At 41.4% G+C, this 10,076-nt stretch overlaps 1 protein-coding gene across 4 annotated transcripts in view; it reads left to right on the forward strand.

Annotated features, from left to right (window-relative positions):
- Positions 1-1,196: 1,196 nt before the first annotated feature.
- sik2b (salt-inducible kinase 2b) overlaps positions 1,197-10,076 on the forward strand; it is a 47,030-nt gene continuing 38,150 nt past the window's right edge. For 3 of the 4 annotated variants that reach the window (XM_046073525.1, XM_046073526.1, XM_046073527.1), the window contains exons 1-2: positions 1,197-1,793; positions 4,923-5,039. In XM_046073525.1, the coding sequence (XP_045929481.1) occupies positions 1,656-1,793; positions 4,923-5,039 (255 nt within the window). In that variant the 5' untranslated portion in view covers positions 1,197-1,655. Of the gene's footprint in view, positions 1,794-4,922; positions 5,040-10,076 lie in introns of those variants that run through there. The other variant, XM_046073528.1, reaches the window with a different exon arrangement.

The raw sequence follows: 10,076 nt of genomic DNA on the forward strand, positions 1-10,076 counted from the left end.
CCCTCCCACTGATCTGACAACATAGACTTTTTAGGACCAGTTTGGAATTTGCCATGGACTCATTCATCAGTGTTGCTTGTATAAACAAATGCCTGCCTTTTAAATTTGTAAAATAATCATGGATATACATTACTGAACACAAATGCCTGTGTTATTTCTGAGTGTGTACTGAGTGGGCTGTTGGGTCTTGGCTTCTCGGAAAGATGTAGCAAGCCCAGTAAGGAGAGGCTGAGTGTGTTCTTGGAGAATGTTTGACAGGAAATGCCGAAAGCACATCTGGAACTCTTACATTCAGGAAGTCTATGCGTGACAGCGGAGAGGCCTTCGAAGCGCTGCTTTGCCTGCCCGCTTAGTAATCCGTTGTTATGTGTTTGACTGTCACTGCATGAGCTGAAGAGAACAACTGCTGGGTGTGAACGTGTGCCGTATGTATCGCAAACATGAAGTGAGTTTTGGGTGTCAAATAAAGTTTGGGCTGATGAAGATGCACTCCTTGGGTATATATTCAAATGCATGTGTAGGGGAGTGTGTGACATTAAATGTGTGTGAATGTAAAACGCCTGTTACTAAAGCACAAATACTACTGTACTGAACAAAATTTCAAAAAGAAACGTTTGGCCTTGCTTTAATTACCTGTTTTTGCCAACAGATGGTGCTGTTATGTAGCTGACCAAAGCGTCTTTGTGGCTGATAAATGTCCAGTTTCACATGAGGCCCTTGCATGTTACATTATATAATGTTAGATATTGTAACATAGGGGATTTGTACTGCCCATTGCAATATTTTCTGGATTAAATAACTGAAAGTACACATGCTGTGAAATATAATTGTTTTCTTTTTTATATATAGCATATATATATAAATATATATATTAAATAATTGCATATTGTTATGTTTTTTTAAAAAGTCCACTCATTCTTGCAGAGCACATTACTTTAAGCAGTTAAAATGGGGTCAGTTTCAGGCTGATGCAGAATGAATTTAACCCTTTTCCCTTGGCGTTTTTTCACTCGCAGCCGACAAAAGCTCATTGAACACCTGCAGGGCAAAACTTCAAAGTTACCAATGCGTGCAATCAGGGAAGTGCAGGCGAGCAAACAGATTTCAGAATAGCAATTTTACCGGTTGACGTAAGAGGTGGGTCTGGTTGTCTTGGCAACCAATTGGCACTGAAGTGTGGAGCGGCTCCGTGGCCCCGCCCCCTGAACAAATACCCCTATGGCTTTGACGTCAATACACGTCAACCAGAGAACATGATGCCTCTTTGCAAGTCAACTCGTGCGCTCTGTAGCTGATAGAGGCACCTCAAGCTGAAATATTATAGCTCTATTGTATTGGAGAACGTGGTGTGACAAGCCCCGGGGATCAGCAAATGGCCTGCTTCGTACCGCCGCGCTGACGGAAGAGCGTCGCCACATTGGCGTTCAAGCTGGCAGCGGCGACTCAGAAAATCAACTTTGTCTATTTTTAATGGACACGCTCCGAGCGGTGGCGGCAGCAGCAGCAGCAGCGGCGGCGGGCTGTTTGTTTTTCTTTCGTCTTTATCTGTAGCTGCCTAGCAAGTCCTTGTGAGCCCCCCCCCCCCCTCCCTCCGTGTGTCCCCTGCTCGTCTGGCTACCCCCGACTCTTCCACTAACAGTCCCAGTCAAAACAGCATGGTCATGGCTGACAGTGTCCAAAAACCGCTGATCCGAGGTCCGGTCCGAGTGGGCTTCTATGACATCGAGCGCACTTTAGGAAAGGGTAATTTCGCTGTCGTGAAGCTGGCTCGACATCGCATAACCAAGACCGAGGTGAGTGTGTCGGAGAACTAGTTAGCCTGAAAGCTAACTTAGGCTACTGTTCGGCTGAGTTACATAACTTTTATGCACTAGTTGACACCATAGATATTCATAGCAGATACCGAAATGCTGTCCACATCATGCACTAAGAGAAACTTGGATCACGTAACTGCCGGGGCCACTTGGCTGCTCCAGTGCGAGCAACAGCTGGTATGTTTGAATCCTGCAGGTACAGGAGCAACGACAAGACTGCACGTTCACCCCCCTCACCCCCTCAGCCCACATCACTGCCAGTAAGAGGTCTGACCACCAGTGCTGGGAAACACAAACTGTAAACATGCATGCTTTCTTTCCTACTTCCAGACCAGCAGCATACACCTGTGCTCCTTTTGGTAATGACCCAGACAGTGCCACAGTGTATGGACTCAAGAGTCTAGCTGGTGTAAACATCCTTGTTGCTGTATCTGGGGCATGCAGCATGGGTTGGTTGCCCCATTATGTAATCCAAATAATGATGAGTGGTTTATTCTGCAGTGAGCTTTGTGAGGAGTGGGATATGGCAGCCAGAGCTCGGTAATTGGAAAGTGTTCTGCACACATGCATGTAGATGGCAATCCACTGACACTGCTCTGGGCTCTCCACTTCCTCTGCACACTCTCAAGCGATCTACATGAGCGCGGGAGGAACAGCGCTTGGATTTGTCTGAGTTTACCAATAGTTTTATGTCAGCTCTCTACAGAGATGCCTTTCTTGACCAGTGCCACTGAGTGCCATGGCTTTCTGTTGTAATGAAATGAGACACAGGGGTTTAATTTAGAGAGTGTTTCCAGTATGTATGTGTGTGAAGAGGCTGTGTTGTGTGAGACGGAGGGGGAGAGATAGAAAAATTGCTGTGAGGACTTGTGAAAACACAGTTGCACTCTTTGATCTTCAGAGTCACCAACGGCTTGTTGTTGAACGTTTGCAATCGCACGGTACAGAAAAACAAAGATTTACATCATCCAGATGAGGCCCTTGATAGGGTGACCGAATAACAAGGCAAGAAAACTGCTCTTTAGACTCTTATGGTTTTAATCAGGTTTTTAAAACGTGTGAAGGGACCCAGCTATGTTCATGCATGTTTTAAATTCAGACACTACACCCGGTGATTTCACGGAGTGGCTGCACATCTCCCTCAGCTGGCGGGATATTTGGATTGAATGAAAACATGCAGGTTGCTGGTGGTTTTTAAGGCCACGGATTTGGTAGAGGTCACTCAGCGCAGGTCGGTACACAGAGAGCTACTGCAGCTGTTTGGCTCGGCCCAGGCCCATGGCTGGAGCCAGGGTGTTCGTTAGAGTGGCCAAGGTCAGCTGGAGAGGCAGGCTATCAACTTTATGCGAAGCCATCTGGCTTGAGTATTTGCCAGGGCAAACGAGATGTTAGCCTGGAGCGTGTATGTAAAGAAAACCAGAGTTTAATGACACATGAAACAGCAGATCTGGTGCGTTTGCGTGCCTGTTCCTAAATAGGTGTACCTGTGTGTGCATAACCTATTTCTTCTACTCATGGCTCCTGCGTAACACTAACCCATTCTTCCCATTATGTGCATATTACATGGGCTTAGAGGTTCACAATAGTGCTGGTCCATGCCCATGTGGTCCCGTCTGTCAGCAGGTCATACATTTATCCATCTCTGATCATAGCATTGTCCTGCCTTTCTGCTCTCATTACTTGTATAAGCTAAATTCCCCTTGAAGTCATTGTCCTATAATGACCTTCAGAGATCACAAGAAGTCTTATATTGTGTGTGTTAGTACTGTTGACAGTGGAATCAGTTAGCTCAGATCTTTTCATGCTGAGTACCCTGTAATCCCTCTGTACTCCGCCAGTGATTTTAAATTGTATGCCCTAACGAGGTATCGACTTCTAGCTGGAGTGCCATTAAAAGATTTGGATTTCTTCATAGGATTTAACGGCAAATTGCATACTTGACTGTACCGCCAGTAGGGAGATAATAATGGAGAGTGTTAAACGCATCAAAACACACACTACTACACATCTGTGAGTGCTAACTACAAATATGCTAAAGAGGATCAAAGGAGGCTATGTTCAGACTGACATGAGTACCGCATGAAAGCCCTCGTATTTATTTCAATGATACCACTGCAGTGACACAGCAGGATTGCCAGCACTGAAAATGCAGGGTCATCTAGCAGAAAACATTTGACCTGTGGCGCAACACAGTGGGACGTCAGCTGGCGATGCACTGCGATTGCCTGTCAAATACATGCAATTGCGCATTCCCTGTAGAATACTTTGTAACGTGAACAGGGTCATTTCGCAGGTTACCTGATGATCCTCAAGATGGAGGACAGAATGATCTTCACTGTGATAAGTTTCCAGAGTGAAATCCTGTGTCACAGACATTCAAGTGCCATGCAGTTTTATGGCATCCGATAAACCTTGAAACTCATGGATCTATTACTTAAACTTAGATTCTGTTTGTTTTATTATCTCACCTACGGCCACAACTAGTGATTGCTCTCTTTTTTTATTGCTGTAGTTTCTGAATGAATTTATTAATTTATGGTGCTCTAGTGTATCAACACCAGAGCAGCCCCTTACATTTCCTTTTAATGCTGTCCTGTTTTCAGTCTGAATGTTCAGCAAGAGTTTTTTGAGAGTGGGGCGATGGCTGAGAGGGGAACTGGGGTCTCCTGTTGTTTACTCCTCCAGCTTGGCTCACAGACGCTTGGAACACTTCAGATCACACTGATGAAATGTTGTTTATTAGACAGTCTGGAGGAGAGATGGTAATATTGCCTTGTTTCCTACCGGACATCATTAATCAAAGGTGTGTGTGTGTGTGTACCTTCATGGGATATTTCATCATGACTGAAACTTCAAGACTGTTTATGAAGGTTTCAGCACAAGTTGTGTTTAAGTATTTATCTTGTGTCTCGAAAACAGTTTTCTGTTCTCACAGCTGAAAAGAACACACTGTCTCCTTCATGGAGAATATTCAATTTCTGTCTGTACTAGTGTGAGTGCAGGGAGATGTTTCGTATTACCTATCAAGTCTGATGAGCCGTAACAATGATTGTTTGTTATTAAGAAACAGTCTGATTATAGTTGTTTTGATGCTCGATCATTCTGCAGGTGGCCATTAAGATCATCGACAAGACCCAACTGGATGCTGTTAACTTGGAGAAGATCTACAGAGAAGTTCAGATCATGAAGATGCTGGACCACCCCCACATCATCAAGCTGTACCAGGTGAGTTTCAAACTTCTGTAAGTGTTACCTAAAGTAGTTCGACATCTTTTGACTGCCTAACATCCAAGATGTGAGCAAAAATCTTTTTTTAGTGGTGCTGCTTTCCTCTCTCTACTTTCACTGACTTATACTATACATATTTTCTATCTTCCTCTGGACTTTTGTCTATCTAATGGAAAAAATCTTTCTAAGCTGTTATCTCCCACGTTGCAATGCTGTGTCATCTGGTTTGTGTTTTTATTCTTTTGTAACCGGTATTTTTGCATTTCAACAAGCTGTCAGTCAAAGAGATTTTCAGGAGATTTATTTCTTTTCCTTTGACCCATCCCGTCATAACTCCTTGCAGTCTGTCTCTGTCATTGTAGCAGTGATGAAGTGAAGAATGTCACTGCAATGCTGTATATCTCGAAAACTCCCTGTAATGTAGATAGTATGCCACACACAGGGAGGTTTCTTAAATGTTCCCACTATAACACATCTTTTGATGCTCCTGTCGACTGTGGGCTTAACACTATTTACTCTCTCTACTCGCAATTATCTTTCCAAATCAAGTTTTTTTTTTTTAAGTTTTCATTTTTTGAAGAAAGTAAATAAAAGTAAAATGTATGTGAAAGGAGCTGAGTGTTTTGACACGGTTGCTCTGTCAAACATAGGATTTACAAAATAGGATTTATTTACCCCAAATTCATGGAAAAGTAGTCCAGTTTAAGATAATCAAGAACTAGACAGGTTTGTGCAACAGATACATTTAGACGTCTATCTTTAGTATGGCTATTAGTAAGATCTTAGGCATAGTCGAAGTGTATCTTTGTGAAACTGGACCCTGGTCAAAGAAGGCCCCTAATAGAGCCGGCGACACTGTAACACTTGACATGCATTGCAGAGGGGGCCCTGTGTAATATCTTTTGAGGGGGCTGAGAATTAGCCATGCTTCTGGCTAATCTGTGAACAAATCTGTTTTTGTGAAGAATTCACCGCTGCTCCTTGTTGATCTTCTCCCCGGGTTCTTTATCATTCGCGGGTGTTGAGGCGCAAGACCAATCCAGGTCATTTTCTAATGCATTAGCAAACAACTGCTGCCTAGCAGAACCTGCCACCGCTAGATAGTTTTAAGATATGAGTCAGAGAATAGTTAATGACTGACTGACACTCGGTGTTATGTGCATCTGTGCGTGTTCTGCACTGTGTGAAGGTGCTTCTGTAATGATTCAAACTAAGTTAGTAATGTTAGTAGTTAAAGGTTATTTAAAATGTAATGTTTTCTTATTGTACCAGGACATTAATACATTAGTACATTTAACCTGTACTGCAATGTTAGGCTCTATTTAGGCTGTACTCTACGTCACGTCCACACTTTTTAATGACAGTCAGCTTACTTGTAAAACATCTAGTTCAGCCCAGAATGGCTTCATTGCTTGTTAAAAAACATTATTAATTCTTGCCAGTGCCCCCCTGATTTTATGGTACATTTTAAAAAGTATTTATTTGTACATGGGGACACGATGTCAATATGTATTTGCCCAATGAGATTAGCTATAAAGAGAAAGTGATCTGCAGTTGCCTATTATACGTTTTTAAAGATGTAATAGTATCTAATGTGCTTAAGGGCTTTATTTTTGTGGCTGGACAACAACTACCACAAGCAGCACTGCAGAACAAACAATTTCCTTTGGTATTTCTCCACCCAGTGTGCGTGATAAGCTGACCTGCAGCAAGATGGAAGTTTCATGCAGATGAACCAGTGCAAAGCATATATGTATAATATTTTAATGAAACGTGACTCGTGTTGAGAATAGATATCTAAGGACAAGGTCCGTTTTCAGCAGAGTAAGTCAGTAATTTGATAATTTGTGTGATTCCATAAGTAAAAACAACATCTACAGAGAGATGCTGAATAAAGTAAGTCAACACTTTTTTTGCCTCTGCGCCAGGGTGCAAAATTAGCACCAGCCATCAGCCAAATGCTGGTAAAATATGCGATTGGCTGGTAGATTTACTTCACTCACCAGCCAAAAAAACAATGGTAATCTATCAAGTGGCTGGTACACTTTGAACATTCACTAGCCATATGTCCTGTGGAAAAAAAGTTAATTTTGCACCATGCTCTGCGCACATCAGATGTGTCCTCAGTATTGTCCTGGTTTATGCATGGCATCCTCTGGACACACTGGACGCACAATTCAGAGTTTATGGTTAAGAGATTACACAGTTAATAGTGAACTCTGGTCTTGTTCTTGTTCCCAAAAGTTGTTTTCATGGTTGACATTTTAACATGTTACAGTGTAAAGCACAAGTGTAAATAGAATTAATGATAGCTTAACTCCATTTAGCTGCTTCAGTTTCAGGTCCTGCATGCTGGTTCACTGTCACATTGTCATGGCTTACTGGGACACTTGAATACAACAGTTCCATCGCTATGATATGAATGATATTAGTAACAAGGTCTATTGCCAATCGTCTTTGTCTCTTTTGCCTGTCCAAAAATGTACTGTACACTATGGCTTCCCTGGCAAACTGCAAATGTGTCTATCATGGTTAATTTTTAAAATGCATTTGTAATTGTGATATGATTTCATGCTTTCATGCAGCATAAATTTGTCAAGGTCAAGAAGCAAATAATCTTGCTGTGTCGTGGTCTTTGCAGTTGTGTTATTGCACAGGCACTATCATAAGTATGATGTGGGCTAAAGGCATTTTTAAAAAAGTAAATCCCATAAATGTCATGTCCCTCATGCCACCTTGGCACCTTTTTTATAGTAGCTGTATGCATTGCCACGTGTGCAAGGGAAGTTCACATTTATTTTTAGTCTAAGTTTGTTTTCTAAAATGTTTTTTTTCTTGCTGTTGTACTTTGTTGGTACATTATCTAGCCAAAGGGAAACTTGTTTCACCTAGTTACCGTGATGTCCGCTGTCTGGCACAAAATAGCAACCACTAGCAACAATTTTGGTGATTCAGTTGCATTACATAAGTCTTTGGGTCCTGTTACTTTGTTTAGGAAAAGTAAATGAGTGTTCATTATCATTACACAACCACGTGGCAGTGTTCCAGATTTCTGCTGTGTTATTTTGATGTCTATTATAATTTCCAACGGCCCATCCATCCAATCAGCTCAGGTCAATTAGTGATTTCCTTTCCAGTTTCATAAGCTGGGATCAGCCGTGTGGCCCAAAGGGAAGCCCTAGCTAATGAAGGGACACAGACAATCAAACTGTGGACCCCACTGTAGTTTGTCATGCGTTGTGTGACCTCTTCTGTGTTAACCCCAGTCTGCAATCATTTTCTTCACTTCTTTTCCCTGTTTACATGTCACCATTCTCTGACTCTCTTAGGTGTTCAGCTTTCCACTTTCCCTCTAATTCTAGACTGCCAAGAGTATGTGTACATACACAAAGATTACAGGCAGTCAAAATGATCACTGGATGTTAAAATTACAAAATCACTCTCTGATTATCAGTGCTTTCATAGTAATGCCAACGCAATACTTCATGTGAATATCAACCATGTTCCAGGAAGTCACAAAATGTTGTGTGTTGAGATGGTCTTCAAATTAATCATGATGTCCTCCCAGTACATGTCAAAGTCACCAACTAATTGTTATTTTATATGTTTTAATTGGTTTAACACTGACCGATTATGTTATGGGTCACCTTTAGAGAGGGGCACTATGGGACCCAATAAAGTGTCTGGAGTCAGAAATATTATATACATATACTGTGTATGGTGTACAAAATATAAAAGTGAAATTTTAAGCAGATACACACAGTGGACACTGAGCTCCCCAGGCAGGGAATTCTAGACAGCAAAGGCCTGATACTTAATGTATTATCTCTACTCTATTGACATGGTATAGTGATCATTGGCAGTGAATAAAGGCTTTTACTGTTAAGCAGCTGCAGCCATGTAATATAAATGGTACATGTACAGCCACAGGGTCTACTGTAACACAGTATTAACATCCTGTTGAACTTTACTCATTCCATACAAAAGCACGGGGTGTCACGTTGATCTGGATCTTGAATCTGGACTTGCAAGTAGGGCTAGGTATCAAACAGCAATATCTTTTTTTGGTACCAACTGAAATGAGTCCCAAGCAGAATTGACAATTGTTATGTATGGAAATCTGGCATAGACGTAGTTTAGTCATTAGTTGACAGGACTGTTCCCAATTAAAATTATAATTTTCACAATTGTAGACTTTTTTTAATATAAAAATTCTTGTGCCACTGCTTGTGTTTAGACAACATTGAACATTTGGTGAACTTTGGCTTCTTTTGTTGAAAGGAAAACAGTGTTTTGTAGAATAGTATTTATTTTATTTCTCAAAGTAAGTTATAAAAAAGTATGTTTTTGGTATTGGTTAATGTATAACAAAACTGACATAGTTATATCATGTTGATGTTAATTAATGTGTGTTGTCTCTGATAAACAAATGAAAATGAAAGAAGTAGAGAAACTCTACTGTACTCACATCAAAAAATGTCAAACAACACCCAGCGCTACTTGCAACTTATTTGAACTAGTTGAAATGCTGCCCAAAGCTAATAGATCTGTGACTGACAGACAATGCATGAAGTCAGTTAGCATGTAGCTGCTGAATTCCATCACAGGAACAAACGATTATACTGAAAATAGAGCTCTGTCGTGGTGGAGATTTTATCTTTTCAAACACAGGTGTAATTAATAACATTAACAATGGCAGCATTCCACTCAGGTCTGCAGGTGCCAAGGCCCTGCTATTGTACATGCTGGTTTATTGGCACACCTAAATGAAACAGAGCCATCGTTAATACAGTTAGTTGCACCTGTGCTTTTCCTGCTGTGACAAGTCAAAATGTCTGCTATGAGAGACGTTTATTTCCCATATTAGACGCGGTCTTGGCCCACAATGCTACATATTTTGATTGAACAATACTGATTACCTATACTTCGGCTTAATTCATCAGTTGCTTTCTAGCTCTACAATACAGGGAGGACAAAAAGTGTTTGTTACACAACCAGGGCCAACCCAAAAAAAGAAAGGGGGGGGGGGGGGGA

The sequence above is a fragment of the Micropterus dolomieu genome, linkage group LG17, assembly GCF_021292245.1.
Source record: "Micropterus dolomieu isolate WLL.071019.BEF.003 ecotype Adirondacks linkage group LG17, ASM2129224v1, whole genome shotgun sequence".
NCBI lineage: Eukaryota > Metazoa > Chordata > Actinopteri > Centrarchiformes > Centrarchidae > Micropterus > Micropterus dolomieu.